Raw genomic sequence first — 21,060 nt, 5'->3', positions numbered from 1 at the left:
CATTTGAAAGGTAAACTTGCCCCCTTCAGCAAGAAAGGACACAAACAAACCACACATTCACGATTTGATCAATAAATTCAGTTTAAACATTCATTTTCAGAAACCTGCAGAAAAAAAAACAATAACCTGCAGGTGGCACCACAACCTCAAGACATTTTTTAGCCTCTACTTATCAAACCAATTTATTGTATTCCCAATCTACATATATAAATATATAAATACCTCTCTGTGTTCATCATCTCATTAAATACATTAACATTTGACCAGCTTGATTTCCCTGAAATTGCCTGCACCCCCAACAACCAATGTATGAAAATTTCGCACGGGCCAACTAGTTTATTTGAATTAGCAGAATGATCTGATTTTACGTCTGTGAGTGCTAAAATTTGTGAACCGTAAGAGCATCTATAATAATAATAATTTTTATTTCTATAGGGCCAACATATTCCACAGCACTTTACATTTTAGAGGGGACTTGTTCAGACAATAAATAAATTACAGAATAACACATAACTCAATACAAACCAAAAGGAATGAGTGCCCAGCTTGCAAGCTTACAATCTATTAGAATCTAAATGTTTCCATTAATTGTTGATTAGTCTTGCATCGACTTGGAGCGATTTTAGTCAGTTCCTCCCTACAAAACAGCTTCACCTATTATGTTGGTGGATTTTCTTCCACAAACTGCTTGTTTCAGCTCCTTCCAGAACATCTCTATAGAATTAAGTTTAGGACTTTAACTTGGCCATTCCAAAACATTAAAGGTAATCTGTCAGCACATTTGACCTAAATCTAATGACATTTGGCCTAGATCTAGACTATTAATATGGGCATACAGGCTATAGAGTGCTGAGAAAAGTCCTACCTGTGTGTCTCAGATGCCTTGTTGCTGAGAAATCATCTTTTATCACTTTATATAAATGACCTCTTCCAGGCTCTGGGTAAAACGCTGCCTGAAAGATAACTCTGCCTCCAGAGATTATTTTACATGAAGGGGGAGTTACCAATGTGATATGATATGGCCGCTCTCTGTTCTCACTGCAGAGCTGTGTGTAATTATACCTGACACCTCTGCAGGTTCCTCTCAGCTTCAGCTTCCTTCTTACAGGACAGGGTTGTAATATTGTAGCAATACAGCAGAGCTGTGAGAGCTGCAGTAAATTTGTTTGTAAGAAGACAAAGTTAATTTCTCCTGCTTTGTCTCACACTGGTAACTTCCCCTTCATGTAAAATAAAATCTCTGGAGGCAGAGTTATCTTTCGGGCAACATCTTCCCTATAGCCTGGAATAGGTTGTTTATGTAAATTGATAAAAGATGACGTATCTACAAGTCACCTGATATGAGGAATCCAGGTAACACTCTCCTCAGCAGTCTATAACCTGTATGCCCATATTAATAGTTTAGGTCAAATGTGGTGACAGATTCTCTTTTATATAATTCTTCATTAAACATTTTTTTCTAGAACAATCTGTGTGCTTTGGGTCTTTGTTTGCATGACCAAAGCTGTATAACCAAAGTTCTCTTGAGATTTAGTTCATGATCAACACATGTCCTCCTGATATTTTCCATGTTCCTGCTATAATTCAGAAATGATTTTTTCATTTGTGATGGCAAAAGATCCTGGACCAAATGCCGCAAAATAACCCAAAGCATGATTCTACTGCCACTATGTTTCACATATGGTATAAGGATTGTTAAGTTTATTTTATTTTTTTTATCTTTTTATTTGTTTTTTAATGGTTTTAAAATAACACACAAACAAACAAATCAATCATAATGTCAAGTGCTTCTAACAGCGTATTGGAAAATATTGGAATATCAAAGAATATTGCACAAATTTTACAACTGATGTCATGTTGTAATTTGCGGATGGTTATAGTGTGTGTAGGTACTGTCCGATGCCATTTTGTAATGTGCTGATGGTTAAAGTATGTGTAGGTACAGTCCGATGCCGTGTTGTAATTTTCTGATGATATAGTCTGTGTAGCTACTGTCCGATGCCGTGTTGTAATGTGCTGATGGTTATCGTGTGTGTAGGTACTGTCCGATGCCATGTTGTAATTTTCTGATGATATAGTGTGTGTAGCTACTGTCCGATGCCGTGTTGTAATGTGCTGATGGTTATAGTGTGTGTAGCTGCTGTCCGATGCTGTGTTGTAATTTGCTGATGGTTATAGTGTGTGTAGGTACTGTCCAATGCCGTGTTGTAATGTGCTGATGGTTATAGTGTGTGTAGGTACTGTCCGATGCCGTGTTGTAATTTGCTGATGGTTATAGTGTGTAGGTACTGTCCGATGCTGTGTTGTAATTTGCTGATGGTTATGGTGTGTGTAGGTACTGTCCGATGCTGTGTTGTAATTTGCTGAGGGTTATAGTGTGTGTAGGTACTGTCCGATGCCGTGTTGTAATTTGCTGATGGTTATAGTGTGTGTAGGTACTGTCCGATGCCGTGTTGTAATTTGCTGATGGTTATAGTGTGTGTAGGTACTGTCTGATGCCGTGTTATAATTTGCTGATGGTTATAGTGTGTGTAGGTACTGTCCGATGCCGTGTTGTAATTTGCTAATGGTTATAGTTTATATAGGTACTGTCCGATGCCGTGTTGTAATTTTCTGATGGTTATAGTGTGTGTAGGTACTGTCCGATGCCATGTTGTAATGTGCTGATGGTTATAGTGTGTCTAGGTACTGTCCGATGCCGTGTTGTAATGTGCTGATGGTTATAGTGTGTGTAAGTACTGTCCGATGCCGTGTTGTAATTTGCTGATGGTTATAGTATGTGTAGGTACTGTCCGATGCCGTGTTGTAATGTGCTGATGGTTATAGTGTGTGTAAGTACTGTCCGATGCCGTGTTGTAATGTGCTGATGGTTATAGTGTGTCTAGGTACTGTCCGATGCCGTGTTGTAATGTGCTGATGTCTATAGTGTGTGTAGGTACTGTCCGACGTCGTGTTGTAATGTGCTGATGTCTATAGTGTGTGTTGGTACTGTCCGATGCTGTGTTGTAATTTGCTCATGGTTATAGTGTGTGTAGGTACTGTCCGATGCTGTGTTGTAATTTGCTGATGGTTATAGTGTGTATAGGTACTGTCCGATGCTGTGTTGTAATTTGCTGATGTTATAGTGTGTGTAGGTACTGTCCGATGCTGTGTTGTAATTTGCTGATGGTTATAGTGTGTGTAGCTACTGTCCGATGCCGTGTTGTAATGTGCTGATGGTTATAGTGTGTGTAGGTACTGTCCGATGCCGTGTTGTAATTTGCTAATGGTTATAGTTTGTATAGCTACTGTCCGATGCCGTGTTGTAATTTGCTGATGGTTATAGTGTGTGTAGGTACTGTCCGATGCCATGTTGTAATGTGCTGATGGTTATAGTGTGTCTAGGTACTGTCCGATGCCGTGTTGTAATGTGTTGATGGTTATAGTGTGTGTAAGTACTGTCCAATGCCGTGTTGTAATTTGCTGATGGTTATAGTGTGTGTAGGTACTGTCCGATGCCGTGTTGTAATGTGCTGATGGTTATAGTGTGTGTAAGTACTGTCCGATGCCGAGTTGTAATGTGCTGATGGTTATAGTGTGTCTAAGTACTGTCCGATGCCGTGTTGTAATGTGCTGATGGTTATAGTGTGTCTAAGTACTGTCCGATGCCGTGTTGTAATGTGCTGATGTCTATAGTGTGTGTAGGTACTGTCCGATGTCGTGTTGTAATGTGCTGATGTCTATAGTGTGTGTAGGTACTGTCCGATGCCGTGTTGTAATTTGCTGAGGGTTATAGTGTGTGAAAAAAGGAGAAATGGGAGCATATAGTCAAATTGTAAAATAGACCAACTTTATTTATACAAAACCTTTAAAAGAGAGGTATAGGACATAAATATACATAGTATTGTAACCACAACATAACATGAATAGGGGAAGGAAAAATCTCGCATCCCACCCCCCCAGAAGTAGTAGAGTAATCAGATGGACGTAATCTAACATCAGGAGGGCACCTGAGCGGGTGACCACACAAACACACCAGGTAGGTGGAAGCAAACAACACACTGGCCAAAAGCAGAGGTCTCTGCGTAATAATGGTGTTTAACAAATGGGTGGCAATAACTGTATAGGGCTAGACGAAATGTCTATACTACCACTCATGATCCCCGCCACACCAAACAATATCATATGTAGGGAGTAATGAGGTAGTCCTGTGTGACGGTGAACCACCGCTACCTATGGCACCCAAGGGAAGTACACAGCCAGAGTGTAAAACGGCCGAAAAGACGGCCTATTGCAAACACAAATGAAAAAACACGCCTGGTGCTCACCTAATATCCGTAGGGGGAGAAGGATGAGGGGATCCCGCCGATGTAGACGCCCCGACGCGCGTTTCGCGGCATAAACATGCCGCTTCCTCAAGGGGAGTATCTAATTTGCTGATGGTTATAGTGTGTGTAAGTACTGTCTGATGCCGCGTTGTAATGTGCTGATGGTTATAGTGTGTCTAGGTACTGTCCGATGCTGTGTTGTAATGTGCTGATGGTTATAGTGTGTGTAGCTACTGTCCGATGCTGTGTTGTAATTTGCTGATGGTTATAGTGTGTGTAGGTACTGTCCGATGCCGTGTTGTAATTTGCTGATGGTTATAGTGTGTGTAGGTACTGTCCGATGCTGTGTTGTAATTTTCTGATGGTTATAGTGTGTGTAGGTACTGTCTGATGTGTCTTGTGGAGTTTTCCATTGTAACCATGCTAGAGTTTGTTGATAGTTCCAATATGTGTAGGTACTGTCCGGCTCTGTGTTGTGTTTATTATTCTAAAGCGTGTGGATTCGATAGTGCTGCCCGATGCCATGGTGGAGCGTTCCACCATTACTGCCATATTATATCTTGCTGATGGTTACAATGTGTGATTTTATTCCCCTATGATAATATTTGCTTTTTAGTACTGTACAGTTTATGCATATTCTCCTGATTTGTTTCTTTTGTGTCTTATTACAGGATGTGGATATGATTTATCACTCTCAGGACAGTCGGGAATTTAACCTGCAAGATTTTAGCCATCTGGAAAGCAGGTCAGGCAAGAGAAGTAAGAAAAAGCCACCAGTACTGATTGGCCAGTATATTGCTCACAATATATCTTTCTGTTCCTCCGCAGGGACCTGGCTCTGGTTGTTGCAGCTCTGGCATATAATCAATATTTTCTCAGGCTCCAGGCCGCAAATCTCAAATTGGTACATATTAAATTAATGTTGCAAGTATTTCTGTTTTGTATGTGCTCTTCAAATGAGGATGACTATATATTCCCTAATTTTCCTTTTCTAATCCAGGGATCGGAGGTGACAGAGCAAATCCTGCATTGCGTGGGCCGATCACAGCACCTAGAGGAGCTAATCCTAGAGGACTGCGGACTGAGAGCGTGAGAGAGGGAGACAGAGAAAGAGGGCTATATAGATGGGACTTCTTAGATAAGGGTAGAGAGGCAGATAGGAAAGTATTGGGGGATATTGGAGGAAATCAAAGAAATTAGTAAATGAAAGTTATATATAGAGTTAATAAGTGGGTGAATAAGAATGTGGGACTACAAGAGGTGGATAATGGGAGTTATTCTATCCAGACCAGGATATGGTGTGTGTATTTTATACTCGCAGTGTTTTAAACTATAGTATTGTAAAAGACAAACTCATCATGGGGCATTGTATCTCACTGAGACTGAAAATAAGAAAATCCAGCATGGCAGTGACTTAGAAATTGCAAACCGCGATGATGCTAGATGAGCTTTTTATCTGCAGCAGTACAGTACCCACTTCTCCTCTCCTTCCCTCTCTCTCTCACCCATTATCACTTCTCTCCGTTCCTCCTCTCTCTGTCCCTCTCTCTCCTGCAGTGATTTTGCTCTCCGCTTGGCCTCGGTGTTGTCAGATAATGCTGCCTCCTCTTTGCATTCGCTGAACCTGTCACACAACCCGCTGGAAGACCGAGGTAATCCACCTGGGAAGGTCCAATATTTTCTGTTCCTTTCTGTGTACACAGCACAATACCTATAATAATACATTACTAGTTCACTTTAGTTGGCCCAGTCTTCTATTTAAATTGTTCTTCATTTTGAATGAGTTGCGTGGGGTCCATTGGATCCCAAGCGAGTTTGTTTTCATCATATCTCCACAAGTATGGAAGGTAGGTAACCATAAGTTTAGGTATCTTCCTAGCTCTGGTGCTTCTCCTTACTCAATGCATCGGGAGACGCGGCGTCGACTACACGTGCCACAGTGAGGTGTTTGAGATCCAACGGACCCCGTGCGACTAATAGCGTAGTACCTTTCTGAAACCTTTCTGACAAAAGTCAATGTCATTTGTGTTTGAGATTTAGTGACTGAAAAACCAAAAACAAATGTGATAATTGCAAGAAATGTATGTGCAATGAGCACCATAAGAAGATATACTATTCTAGAGCATTATAATAGCTTGTTTATTTCATAGCATATACGGTAATTAGATGTTAACGTTTTTTGATTATCGTTTAGCTAAGATGTTGTGTCTTAAATTCCTAAATAAAGTCAAAACTATTCTTTAATATATGTTGTTTATTTTTCGATATGAAGACTTGGGTCCCACGGAACCCACGCATCTAATGGTGAAAGTATTTAGACGCAACTAACTGAAATGATTCTCAAAATAATGACTGAATTTCCAAGCATCATTTTTTTCTTGGGATGCAGTCCATTCATGTTGCCCAAACCACTTGCAGTATGGATCAAAACCTGGTTGCACAACTGCAGGCTGGTATGGTTTTTTTTCTTATTATAATGTTCCCGCATTTGACTATGGGTGGTCATTTTGTGCATTGTTATGGACAATGTTATAATTGGCAGGTAACATCCTACTGGCACCATGGGTACCACCGGTCTAAGGGAAAACATGGCATAAAGACCTGGCCAGGGACTACAGGACAGACCTGGTTAGGCCAGCGCTTTCCCCATCCGGCTTCTCTGTGTACCACTCTAGGTGAATGACAGGTCTCTCTCATGTGTGCACATAAGGATAGCCTTGTCAGTCACCCAGAGTGATGTGGTGAGAAGCCGACTGGGTGCAACACTGGACTGGTCAAGTCTCTACTATAGTCACCGTCTGGAACTTTAAATTATGTCTTTCCTAAAATGCCAGAGCATTTCAGAGAACAACATATGTGGCTGCAATCATGAAACCAGGATCTTGTTCATGCTGTCTGTGGTTTGGTAACCATGAAACGACTGACAGCTTATGGTACCCTTGGTGACAGGCCAGCATGAAGTTATCCGCCGAATTATTTTTATAAAATCCTCCCACTTCTTTATAACATTGTCTCTAATGATGCACAAAATGACCTCTGGTTAGCATATGTACCCTATAGGCGGTCATGCGTTTTTTTTGGGACCCATAAAAAGAAGGCTCATTACCCCTTGCTATGTTTTGGGTCAATTTCCTCAGGGCTCCCACTCTCTAAAGGAAAGAGAGCAGAAGCTCACATCACTGTCTTCTCATACAAGAGATAGAGAGGGTAGAAAAAAGGGCCACCCGTTTTCAGGTAGATAAGTATAAGAAGTACATGCCTAGTTACATAAAACCTTTTTGCTGTCTTCAGGAATCTCTGCTCTCTCCCAGCAATTCCTGTATTTTCATGCTGGCCTTCGGAGCCTCAATTTGAGCAAAACGAACATCACGGCTAGAGGTACAATAACATCCGACATCTCACTGCATGTAATAGTGGCACTATGTTATAATGTCCTACTGTGCTTGCCTAAAGTGTGCTCTTGTTTGTGAGAAACTGGGCGATTGTGGCACTATGCGTGTGATAACCTGGCATGTGCAATGCTCTACATGTACGTACATTATTGTTGGCCTTTCTTTCTGTAGGAGCACTCTCTCTGTGTCAGTCTCTCTGCCAGAATGCTCTTTTCTCCTCCTCGTTGCACTCACTGACCCTCAGTAAGAACCCTGGACTTCTCGGGAGCGAGGAGACCAATGTGAGCCTGACCCCTAACCTCACCACCCAGATTTCAGCATGCATTTATAACCCTCACTTAATCTGTGATTTCTAGTGTAATTCTTCACTGTCTCTACATGTTAACTGCATGCAGGCCATTCCCTACATTTTGTGTGCCTTTTCCATGCACATCCCTTCATTTTTTTCCAGCCCACTTCTGACTATTAGTTACGCACTGTATCACACTATAAAAGCTGGACACATCACATTTCCATCCAATACAACGATCTCGTTTGCTCATTTGTTCCTTTAGCATTTTCATTAATATTTTCACTTATTGTTTCTTCTCTACCGTACTAGCTTTTCTATAAGGTTCATATACAGTATATCATATCCACTCTTAGACATCTCGTAAGGGTCAGATCAGTAGGGCTGATCTCTCTCACACATGCAGTAATCTTTCCATTAACGTTAGTACTTAGACCATTTGTTGTAGACCAGGGGTGCACAATATGTGGTCCAGGGGCCACATGCAGCCCACAATGCCAGCAGCCATACAACAAAGAGTAGTTGGAAGCAGCTGAGGAGCAGGGACTAATGGTGCATGCACTGTGTAGACGTGTATGGATGCCTCATGCATCAAAAGAATGGGGTCTCTTAACCCATTTGGCACTCCAGAAAAGAGTCTGTGAATTAAACAGAAGGCCTTCCATGTCTGTGGCTCGCTCCACTATAGCTTATGAGAAGTGTGAAACTTTAGGCAGCAAGGACAAAGCTTACATGCGCCATTGTAGACAGCCAAGTGCACGAATGACGTCTTCATCATTAGGGTATACGCTCAGGTTTTATTGAGGATCTAGAAGCAGATTTTACTAAAAAATCAGCATAAAATAAGCTTTTGATTGTGCTTAATGTGAGCCCAACATATGGCCCATATGACACTGACATAGCTGTATCAATAAATGTAAGAATAGGAAACATAAACCGTATGAACCTAGCATCATGGATGGAAAAATGAAGGTATCTTGTATCCTGCAAATGTAGCATATAATAGGCATATCACAGTATGAAAAGTGATCCTGAAAACCATCATTAAAAATGCATGTGTACTGAACACTCAGAAGCAGATGGGAAGACACGTGACTTAGTGTAACGTCCATCGCTGATCACCAGAACCACACTTCAATCAAACATGTGCCGTAGTCGGGAAGGGGGTAAATGCAGTTTGTACAATGTCTTAGATATAACTCAAAATCAACATTGGACAAACGTGGCCATATTAATTAACTGTAACAAAAAATGTCATCAGCTAAATCAAGATTAATAAAGAACGGAGAAGTGGGTTTAAGTGAAGAACAGTCAGTTGCAAACAAAGACAAGAGGGGCCCAACAGTACCAAATCAAAGTGGGCCAAATGGTGCCAGATTTTGTCATCTAGGACTGGGATATATGGGTTAAAGTTCCTCTTGTGCAGAGTGACATACCAGGCTGACATGTCAGAGTGAGGAGACTTACACGCCATGCATGCTCCTCTGGGAAATAAAATATACAAATTGTCTCTTCAGAGAGGAAGAGGACTAGGAACTTTAGTGCCACCGATTGTAAGTAGCAATCCTAAAAGTCAATATTGACCCTTTAATGAGCCTTGCCATATGACTAAGGCTACTTTCACACATCAGGCTTTTTGTTTCAGGCACAATCCGGCAATTTTTGAAAAAAATGGATCCGTTTAGTTTTACGCCGGATCCGTTTTTTTCCCATAGAGTTGTATTAGCGCCGGATTATGCCTGATAGCCAGACGTTTCATCCGTTTTTTTTCCGGATCCGTTCAAATAGTTGTTTCCGGCGGACAGAGAAAACATCCACTGCAACGTTTTTTTGTCCGACTGAAAAAAACGCACAGTGACGGAATCGGCCAAAAACACATGAAATGGAGGTGTGAAACAATGATCCGGCATCCGGATTAGGTTTTCACAGCATTTTCCATGCAAATCATGGAGATTTTCCGTTCTGGGGTCTCTCTCTCTCTCTCTCTCTCTCTCCCTCTCTCTCTCCCTCTCTCTCTCTCTCTCTCTCTCTCTCTCTCCCTCTCGTCCCGGAACCAGGAAGTCAAAAAAAATCCATGCGCATTAAAGAAGACCGGATCCAGCTAAAAAACTGTTCCGGCGCATCAGTTTTTCACAATTTACGCCGGATTCGATTTTTTTTTTTAAATTAGCCGGATTTAGCCTGGAAAAAAAAGCCTGATGTGTGAAAGTAGCCTTAGGATAGAAGCCAAACCAGAATCTCAATTCGCAGACACTAATTTGCAGACACTGTGTTTCAGGGTGTTGCCCCTTGTCAGTGCAAAGTATGAGAACTGATTTGGCTAGGTGAGAGGTTTCAGACTGGGACTTAAGGGATAATGCATCACCTTGTGGAAAGTGACATCTAGGACTGAAAGCTCTGATTTTTTTCTCCTCGATGTCTTTTGCATGTTCTGTCGGACAATTCTGCATTCTTTTGTTAGATGTCTAAAATCCTGCAGTGGTTCTTGCCACTCAGTAGCAGGTGGGACCACTTAGTACCATCTCTCTGGGGACCTCATAACAGCAGCATGGTCTACCACTATAGTACACACAACCCTTCAAAGGAACCTGTCAGTTATCCTAAGATGTGTTTTAGTGAGGGACTGTATTACCGATGAAATAATTCTGGAGCATAGTTTCTGAGGACTTTGTGTTGTGGCATTCTTCTGTTATTCCACCTATTAAAAATGGATGAATACATTGACAGCTGAGTGCTACCAGATAGGGGCATGTCCCTAGACAACCTAGCACTATCTTGATCAGTGCTGACTATGTATGGATAGAACCGTTTGACAAGGGGAATGTTAGCATCCAATTGTCATTTTGTTCATGCATTTCTAGAAGGAATACTAGAGTCTAGAGGAACAGTACAAAGCCAATCTTGGAATAAATGGCTCCTAAATTATTTAATAGGGAATACAATATTTGCTAACAAAAATAACTGTGATGGGTGCTGACATTTTCTCTTTAAAGAGAGTAAAAATAAGATAATAAAAAGAAAATGAATGAGAAGAAAGGGAAAAGAATAGGGTAAGCTAGTTAGATGGAATTAGGAGCAAGTAGAATATGGCCAGCTATTAGGCACAGTCTGTAAGGAGAGAACAGACTATGCACAGTACTGTTATTGGACATATGGCTCTACATGTTGCAGTCATTAAAATCAAACACTAAATGAAGCAATGTTTTAGTTAATTAAGATTGTAATTAAACTAATTTTCTACTACTTGTGATTGGTCCCAGTCTTTTAGCTGATGACGCTGCCAATTCTAGTGCAGATAGTGGATATTGAAGTTACATTTTTTAATGAGAAAAAAAAGCAGAAACAGTGTTGACCTGCAGCCATTCTGGTAATCTGTATCTAAGAACCTTTTAATCAGCTGTCTAATTGGAAGTGTGGCTGTAAATCGAAAATTAAGTTCTATCCCCCTACAGCCACTATCTTCCAGTCTTCCAGTCATCAGGGTGGATCAGTAGCAGTGAACAGTCAGCACCCACTAGACAATGAGCGTGGTGTAATCACATCCACCGCTCCGCAGCGTATGTGTGCAGGACAAGCTGTTAGGCAAGGACTCTTTACAGCATCAATGCCATCTGGATTGTAAGCGGCTACATGGAGAATATAACTTCATTTTCTCCCTGCAGCTGCACTTACAAAAAGGATAGGTAGACAAGACCGATTTCTCCACATCCGAGAAAAATGGTCCAGTTATTCCAATCAGAGTTTGATCAGAGTGGTATCAGTTTTTCTCGGATGTGGGGAGAATAAAAATGTTTTTCCACCTTCTCCATTCTCTCTGATTCTAAAAATCACACTATACTAGGATGTTATCCGAGTGCGGTCCGATATATTACACGGACCCATAACTTGCATTGCCGATTCTGATCTGACACTTAGATAAATATCAGTCATGCCTCTGATTTTTTTTCTGCGGACCACTCGGTCGGAGGAAAATTCGAACATGTGTCCCCTCCCACAGTATTAGGTAAGAGTGCTATCCCTGAAAACCAAAGATAGCACTTGTACAAGAAATGTGCACGAGCCCTTAGACTTCTGTGGATTTTTACATCAGTACTTACCACTATGGCTGCAAGTAAATATAAGTATTGGTCTGTCATACTCTACATGCATCACATTACCTTTTCTTACATCTTATCACATTTGATATCTTCTACAGTTTCTTTGTTATTTTTCTTTTTCCCTGCATGATTTCCTATCTTAAATATTTACATTGATATATATATATATCCTTCCACTTATTGTTCAGATAACACATTAAACATCTAATTTCCCTGTGTCTCGTTGCTTAATAACCACTAAATCTCTGTTTTCTAGGCACTTTACACTTTCTTGTCTCATCCAAATTCGTTGGTTTATTTGGATCTCTCAGGAACAGACTGTGCTGTGGACACTGTAAGAGAACGAAGCCAGTATATAAAGGATGGAAATAGGCCAAGTGTGGGAGTAGTGTTAGGGATATTAGTGGTGCATGATGTGGCTGGGGTTGTGTAGAGCAACTGTTTGGAGAGAGTTGGCTGAGAACTATCAATGAATAATTGTAGAGGAATGAATGTAATAAACAAGTTTAAATGACTTGTGAATATTCCTTTTCTTCAGATCTTTGGTGCATTAGCTCTTGGTTGTTGCTCCTGTCTATCACATCTTGATCTCTCGAAGAATTCTCTCTCGCATCGGTGAGCGTCTACGACTTTTCTCGGTATCTCCTAGACTATTATTAGCAATAAATGAGACTATAATACTTTACACAAAGAGTGTGATGTGGTTTTTCTCAACTCTATTTCCTTTCTAACAGAAGAACACCAGAGACATTGCCATCTGTGGAGAAATTTTTTGGCAGCTCATTGTCACTGTCCCATATATCATTAAGTGGAACCAAAGTGCCCCCAGAACTTTTAAGGTAAGAAATTAAGTCTTTCTGTTTTGTGAACCCACTTCTACATTAGACGAGATCTAGTAGAAGAAAAGACTAATCACATCTGAAAAACAAAAATTTGGTGTAGATCAATTTCGATTTTTAACATTTACCGGCATACATGATTGCCTAGCTTCCTGTCTAACAAAACACAATAGATAGCGAAACGTTCCTACAACAATCTCTGAAATTGACTCTGACCTTAATGTACAATACAGTATATGATCAGTTTTACTTGGTAGCAAAGTTCCAAAAGTCTCCGATGATATGATATCTACAGCTCCATGTGAATTTGAAAGATATTACTTGTGCAGAACCACCAGATACCAAGCAAAAAATGAGGTTTATTAATAATACAAGAGAAGTGGTAAAAAGCACAGATGGTAAAAAATAAAATGCAGCCACCTTGTGGCAACACTCATCACTTTGCACTACCCAAGGTTTCGCCAACAATACTGGCTTCTACCGAGGAGTAAAATAGTTAAAAAAAAAAAAAAAAAAAGAACTACCCATACAAAAGATTGACTTAATATTGAAAAACGACATATTAATGTAAGATTTTTTTGGCAATTCATCTGCCATGCTTGTTTTCTTTCTGCAGAGCCATGCTTCAGGGGCTGTGTTCCAATACTCACCTGCAGGATGTTCACATTGACTTCAGCAGCTGTGAAGTAAGTCCGAGTGTGTCAGATATTGAAGCAATACCAAAGTGTTACTCAAATAGTTCTAGTTGCGTTTTTGCCACACTTTTTTCCCTTGTGTTTTTGCTGCGGAAGAAACATAGCGGTCGACAGTACCAGCAAAGTGAATGAGATTTCTGAAATCTGATGCGCATGCTGCTTATTTTTTCATTGCAGATTTGGACTTTCAAAGCTCCAAATGAATGGCAAAAAACCTAAGTAAAAAAATGCAGCAAAAAGGCACACAAAAATGCAGCAAAAATGTGTGTTTTTCCAATACTTTGGTTTCTACAGCAGAAAAATCTTCTGCTACAAATACTAAACCCTAACAAAGATTGTTGACCATGCCAGACCCAGCAGAGGTTTCTAGAATCATAGCCAGCCACTCCAGTTACATGTACCTTACATGTAACGTTTTTTGCTGCCGACGGACCGCTTTTTCCGACCGCGCATGCGTGGCCGGAACTCCGCCCCCACCTCCCCGCACCTCACAATGGGGCAGCGGATGCGCAGGAAAAATGCATCCGCTGCCTCCGAGTCCGACGCTGGTGTGAAAGAAGCCTTATATAGCTAGAAAAACATGTACAAAATATAAAATAATTAGCAATCGACAGACATTATACATTGAGTAAATGTTTCACTGGCCCTAAACTAGAGAGTTTACACTACATTTCATAGTTTTCTGTGTAGAAAAATAATTGTCATTGATTCTGTATGCCATTTGTGAAGCTCTAGTAAATTAAGGAGATTTGTGAAGCTGCCACATGCGTTTTTAGTTGTTGTCCGGACTCTTCAATAGTTAATGACTAGTTATTTAGCAAATTTTCGATTCAGGACTCCCAGATTTTTCAAAAGCAAATATAGCTGAAGGCAGAATTAACAAAATTACCATATACGTTATTCTTTCATTTTCAAGAAATGTGTTACTTTTATGCTATTTTTCTAGCTGCGGTCTGCAGGTGCACAGATATTACAGGAACTTTTCCCTCCAGTCAGCAGTGTTGGGAGTCTGAATATATCTGATAATGGTGAGAAAATATGGTCTGATGTCATTTTTAAAAATTTTAACTCCAAATGCTAAGCCTCATTTTAGAGTGACATTTCCTATTCTGTAGAGATCATTTTTGATATATTTTTTATTTGCCCTCACAGGCAGAATTACAATGGATGCTTATATATATATATATATATATACGTCATAAAATTAGAATATCATCAAAAAGTAAATTTATTTCAGTTCCTCAATACAAAACATGAAACTCATATATTATATAGAGTCATTACAAACAGAGTGATCTATTTCAAGTGTTTATTTCTGTTAATGTTGATGATTATGGCTTACAGCCAATGAAAACCCAAAAGTCATGGTATCAGTCAATTAGAATAATTAACATAAAAACACATGTAAAGCGCTTAAAAAGGCCGGTTTCAGTAGGCTCCACAATGATGAGGAGGACTGCTGACTTGACAGATGTCCAGAAGGCAGTCATTGACACACTCCACAAGGAGGGTAAGGCACAAATATCATTGTTAAAGAAGCTGTATGGGTAGCCTATATGGATCATATACTGGATCTTTCCATTCGCAGTCAGTGATGGGCGCAGTTCACTTTCTTCCCCTCCCTGCACAGTGACCTCTGTTTCATGTAGTTGCTGTAAAGCATGACTCTGATTGCAGTTAAAGGTGTTGTCCATTACTCGGACAACCCTTTCTCAATTGCTATATTTCCCCTATTAGAATAACAATAGTCTATACTTACATCTGCTTCTGGTGCCGTTCCAGTGATGGCAGCTCTGGCTCTCCCAGGGCTTGGGTGACTTTGATACGTCATGTGGGCCCTGCCGCCAATCAGCAGCCTCTTCACTTCCTTCAGACAAAACTGACGCCCGGAAGAAAATAGCGCTGTTGCTGCTCTCTGACCTCTTCTGGATGTCGCTTACATATGAAGGAAGTGAGAGTGAAGCAGTGATTAGCACCGGATGTAAGTATACGAGAAAGGGTTGTCCGAGAAGTGTATAACCTCTTTATCAGAGTAGAAGAGCAGCTCTGGCAAGATCACCACCCCCATGACCAAGTGCAGAAAATAAAGATAACAAAATAAAAACAGATGAGCAATGAATATTGTTTCAGTATTTGCTTTTAATTAGTAATAAAATATAGGCCATACATTCCCTCTAACTGCCTGCTTATTCACAGGTCTTTACCTTTGATTTGTTTCTTGTGTTCCATTAGGATTAGACTCTCATTTACTGTCCCTTGTGCCTGCTCTGGGCAGAAGTAGGCATCTTAAACACCTTTCGCTTGGCAGAAACTTCTCAGTTAAGTCACGGTGAGAATTTATTATACAGTGATGACTATAACACCTGGGTTTTCCACTATTATTGTCAGGTATGCTGAATACTAGGTAAAGTGTACACCTGGAAATAATTGAAACAAATTACCGTAAATCTCAAACCTAGCAGTCACATACTTAGTAAGTGTAGCTGACAGTCTGCAGTGGTTTTTACACGCTCCTGAAACATTTTGACACAATTAGCCACCTTTATACCTTCCAATTCTCAATGAGTTGGTGAAATGTAAAAAAAAAAGAAACAAAATCCAAGATGACATTAGTGTGTTCATGTTTAATGGAGTTGCCCGGAGAATATCGGAGCTTATTTTATTTATTAAAAAAGGGTATTAAGAAAAGAAGTAATAGACACCCTCACTTATCACCCTTTTCCCTGACTCCCGATCTTACACTTTCCCAATCCTTGCCGGTCTCTACTTTCTGGTTCAGTCTTAACAGACAGGAAACCATGGGAAATCTCATCTCAGCCAATCACTGGTTGCACTGGTGACCGCCTCTGCCAATAATTCACGGTCAATTGTAGCCATTTTCGGTGTGGAAACACGGGACTTGAAAGAAGAGACTGGCTTGGTCTGCTTTTTCTCATGGGCAACCATTAAACTTATTTAGTGCCAGCTATAATCAGAATAATAGCAAGTTTCTACTGCCTCCTCCTACTCGTCAAAGGCAATAAAGTCTAAGCTCTCCCAAACTTTTTTATGGTCTAAGTTTAAGAGGAGATAACATTGATATTGTGTGGAAAAAATCTAGAAGACTGGTTTTGTACCCTCATCCCAATGATTGCCCTGACAGTGCAAAGGCAGGACATTGTGGTTGTCAGTTGTACCTGTTAACAATTCTACAAAGCAACGTGTTATAATGCAAGAGTTGGCGAAAAGAAAGAAGCATAAAAATATAAGATAGTTGCCATATGGGAACTTGTCTCTAAGGTATTCACAAAGTGAAAGTATTAATGTTTCTGTATTCCCTGCACTTGGACCAGTAACCACTGCAGTTATTAATGAAAGCCTGTTTCTTCTGTAACCTTGCACATAGGGTCCTAGAGGATGTTCTTCAAAGAATTGTGAATGTTCTTCAGGATGAAGACTGTGTGAGTACCACTGATATACCTGACCCAAGTGAAAGGCTGTACAATAGATACATTAATAGCATGGTCCCAATTCCATGAGACTTCACCATGTTTTAAAATCTGTCACTTCGTGTTGACTATTTGCACAATTTTATCATCTTGGATACAGTGGGGAAAATAAGTATTTGATACACTGCCAATTCTGCAACTTTTCCCACCTACAAAGAATGGAGAGATCTGTAATATTTATTGTAGGCACACTTCAACTGTGAGAGACGAATATAAAAATTAAAACCAGAAAATCACATTATATGATTTAAAATAAGTAAATTGCATTTTATTGCATGAAATAAGTATTTGATCACCAAGAATTCTGGCTCTCACAGACCTGTTAGTTTTTCTTTAAGAATCCCATCTACTCTGCACTCATTACCTGTATAAATTGAACCTGTTTGAACTCTTCACCTGTATAAATGACACCTGTCCATACACTTAATGACACTCCAACCTTTCCACCATGGCTAAGACCAAAGAGCTTTTTAACGATACCAGGGACAATATTGTAGACCTGCACAAGGCTGGAATGGGCTACAGGACAATAGGCAATCAGCTTGGTGAGAAGGCAATGACTGTTAGCACAATTATTAGATAATGGAAGAAACATAAGATGTCAGTCTCGCTCGGTCTAGGGCTCCATGCAAGATCTCGCCTTGGGGGTTAAGAATGATTTTGAGAAAGGTCATGAATAAGTCCATAAATACACAGGATGACCTGGTCAATGACCTGAAAAGAGCTGGGACCACAGTCTCAAACATTACCGTTAGTAAAGCACTATGCCATCATGGATTAAAATCCTGTAGGGCACTAAAGGTCCCCCTGTTCTCCCCAGCACATGTCCAAGCCAGTTTGAAGTTCACCATTGATCATCTGGATGATCCAGAGAAGGTATGGGCGAAGATCATGTGATAAATGAGACCAAAATATAACATTTTGGTATCAACTCCACTCGCCGTGTTTGGATGAAGAAAAAGGATGAATACAACCCCGAAAAACACCATCCCAACCGTGAAGAATTTGGGGGAAATATCATACTTTAGGGTACTTTTCTGCAAAGGTGACAGGACGACTGCTCTTTATTGAAGGGAAGATGGATGGGGTCATGTATTGCAAGATCTTGGCCAACAACCTCCTTCCTTCAGTAAGAGCATTGAAGGTGGTTTGTGGCTGGATCTTCCAGCATGACAATGACCCGAAACACACAGCCAGGGCAACTAAGGAGTGGCTACATAAGAAGCATTTCAAGGTCCTGGAGTGGCCTAGCCAGCTCCAAACTTGAACTCAATAGAACATTTTTGGAGGGAGCTGAAACCCACTGTTGCCCAGTGACAGCCCTAAAACCTAAAAGATCTGGAGAAGATCTGTATGGAGGAGTGGGTCAAAATCCCTGCTGCAATGTGTGCAAACTTGGTCAAAAACTGCAGGAAACGTCTGACTTCTGTAATTGCCAAGGTTTCTGTACCAAATATTAAGTTCTGGTTTTCTATTGTATCAATTACTTATTTTATCCAATAAAATGCTAACTAATTATGTAAAGACCATACTACAATGTGTTTGTCTGGATTTTTTTTTACTTTCCGTCTCTCACAGTTGAAGTGTACCTACAATAAAAATTACAGACCTCTCCATTCTTTGTAGGTGGGGAAACTTGCAAAATCAGCAGTGTATCAAATACTTATTTTCCCCACTGTATATATCAACTTTTTTAATACAAAATTGAAATTTTAATTCTATTTAAACCTGCAATTGTGCTCATAACTAGGGTTAAGCGAAACGGATCGTTCATTTTCAAAAGTTGCCGACTTTTGGCAAAGTCGGGTTTCATGAAACCCGACCCGATCCCTGTGTGGGGTCGGCCATGCGGTACGTGACTTTCGCGCCAAAGTCGCGTTTCGTATGATGCGCTTAGCGCCATTTTTTCAGCCAATGAAGGAGCATGGGCAGAGTGATGACATAGGTCTTAGGGGCGTGGACGCCTATCGTCATCTTGTCGATTGTGCGCTGTAGCGATTTGCAATGTGTAACACCAGATTTTCTGTTCAGGGACGGAGGAGAGAGTGAGAGAGAGAGAGAGAGAGAGAGAGAGAGAGAGAGAGGGGGAAAAAAAAAATAAAAAAAAATAAAAATAAAAATTCCCATTGACTTTGCATTGGGTTTCGTGTTTCGGTCGATCCCCGACTTTTCGCCATAATCGGCTGATTTCACTCGACTCGACTTTAGAGATAGTCGGGTTTCGCGAAACCCGACTCGACCCTAAAAAAGTAAAAGTCGCTCAACCCTACTCATAACACTAGCTACAGATACTGTATGTTGCTTTATTTTAAATCTAGGCTGGTTTTTAGATTTTTTACCTTTGTAGCAATCTATTAAGAATTAATAAATAGTAATATATAAAATGACTATTTGCTTGTGGACACACATTTGTGTGACTCGTAACAAGACAGGGCTATGACAACTGTGTTATAAGGATGGTTTCAGGTGAACATAATATGAGTGTATATTTAACTATATTATGACGTTAGAGATCAGGGAGACTGACAGTCTAATGGCCTGAACTAATAGTATACCTTGGTTCTATGATGCTGATACTTGGGTCATAAGAACTGCAGTTGGACTAATTTGCTGCTACAATACAGTTGTTGGCCCTACCCTCATGAGCCAAGCACCCTCCTAGAAACTAAGCAATGGGGGTTCCTGTTCAATAACAGAAAGCAGGGATAGTTTGGTTAATTGTATATTATTTATATTAATACAGAAAGTATCTGCAGCAGAAGATGGCCAGGTTTTTTCCATAAAGCAAACGAAAAAGTACTGAGAACCAGCATCAATGAATGAAACCACAATTTGTTTTTTTTTATTTTGCTAATTTAAAAAGAATACATGGGCTATATATTCAAAAACTAAAGACATGTGCAATTATGTTACGCATTTCAAGCTGTTCCAACCCCTAGTCATAAAGACTTCTATAACTAGTTAACTAGACTAAGGGCTGGAACAGCCTGAAATGTGTAACACATTGAATTTCTTTTTAATTTAAAAGAATACATGGGCCACATATGAAAACACCAGAGACATGTACCACTATGTTTCACATTTCAGGTTGTTCCAGCTCTAGTCGTACTTAACTTCCAGAAACAGGTAATAATTTATTACACATTTCAGGCTGTTCCAGCCTTTGATCATAGTTAACTGCGACTAAGGGCTGGAACAGACAGAGATGCAAAACATTTCTTCTTAATTTATTCTTTAAAATTAAGAATAAAATTAAAACTCTTGGTTTCATTCATTGATACTGGCTCTCCCAGTGCAGTGTACTTAACTCCGCACAGTGGACAAGGTGTAGTGATGTCACCGCGCCTACTGCAGTTTTAGATGCGCATGATCAATGGTATAAGACAGCTCTCTGTTCCGTAATGGTATTCACTAGTATCTGCATCCCGAGGATGCAAATAACAGTAAAATTAAGACGCCAGGCACGGTGTGGGTCAGTGGTGTGTGATGCCACTGTTTCCAGCCCTTTGGCTGTCATGCTCCATGAGCCATACAGGAAAAGCCAGAGGGTCACCTGTGGCCCACAGATTGCATTTTGCGATGGTCTGATGCAGATCGATGGCTAGTCCAATCCCACAGAGAAGTTACTTTAGCTCGAGATTATTTTTAAATGTTAATGCTGGACACATTCAGAGGGCTTATGGAGCTCATGCATTGAAAAACAGCTGTTTTGGTGTCACAAAGGGACCTACACAATACTAGTGGCTATGGCTATACTAATGTTATGACTGATCAGTGTATATTTTTTCATAATAATAAATGTTTATATGCTTAATGCTATGTATATATTTAATGTTTAATAATATTTACTGACATAAATCATTTATTTGCTGAAATCATAATACCCCCTTGAGATAAAAGTGAGGGATTAATGATTAAAATATTAGTGTGTAAATATTCATAAATTAAAATGA

General features: G+C 40.1%; 1 protein-coding gene across 12 annotated transcripts in view; it reads left to right on the top strand.

Moving 5' to 3' along the window:
- CARMIL3 (capping protein regulator and myosin 1 linker 3) overlaps positions 1 to 21,060 on the top strand; it is a 101,792-nt gene that overhangs the window by 44,694 nt on the left and 36,038 nt on the right. For all 12 annotated transcript variants that reach the window (XR_011319993.1, XR_011319999.1, XM_069761796.1 and 9 more), the window contains exons 8-20: positions 4,979 to 5,052; positions 5,136 to 5,211; positions 5,308 to 5,396; positions 5,865 to 5,959; positions 7,599 to 7,685; positions 7,871 to 7,980; positions 12,342 to 12,419; positions 12,624 to 12,700; positions 12,820 to 12,924; positions 13,541 to 13,610; positions 14,566 to 14,647; positions 15,852 to 15,948; positions 17,005 to 17,059. Coding sequence is in view for 10 of the 12 variants with exons in the window: in XM_069761796.1 (XP_069617897.1) it covers positions 4,979 to 5,052; positions 5,136 to 5,211; positions 5,308 to 5,396; positions 5,865 to 5,959; positions 7,599 to 7,685; positions 7,871 to 7,980; positions 12,342 to 12,419; positions 12,624 to 12,700; positions 12,820 to 12,924; positions 13,541 to 13,610; positions 14,566 to 14,647; positions 15,852 to 15,948; positions 17,005 to 17,059 (1,095 nt within the window). In the remaining 2 variants the exon portion in view is untranslated. The remainder of the gene's footprint in view (positions 1 to 4,978; positions 5,053 to 5,135; positions 5,212 to 5,307; positions 5,397 to 5,864; positions 5,960 to 7,598; positions 7,686 to 7,870; positions 7,981 to 12,341; positions 12,420 to 12,623; positions 12,701 to 12,819; positions 12,925 to 13,540; positions 13,611 to 14,565; positions 14,648 to 15,851; positions 15,949 to 17,004; positions 17,060 to 21,060) is intronic.

The sequence above is a fragment of the Ranitomeya imitator genome, chromosome 1 (assembly GCF_032444005.1).
Source record: "Ranitomeya imitator isolate aRanImi1 chromosome 1, aRanImi1.pri, whole genome shotgun sequence".
NCBI classification, from domain to species: Eukaryota; Metazoa; Chordata; class Amphibia; order Anura; family Dendrobatidae; genus Ranitomeya; species Ranitomeya imitator.
The sequence above is the reverse complement of the archived record's forward strand: the minus strand, read 5'-3'. Positions and strand labels throughout refer to the sequence as shown.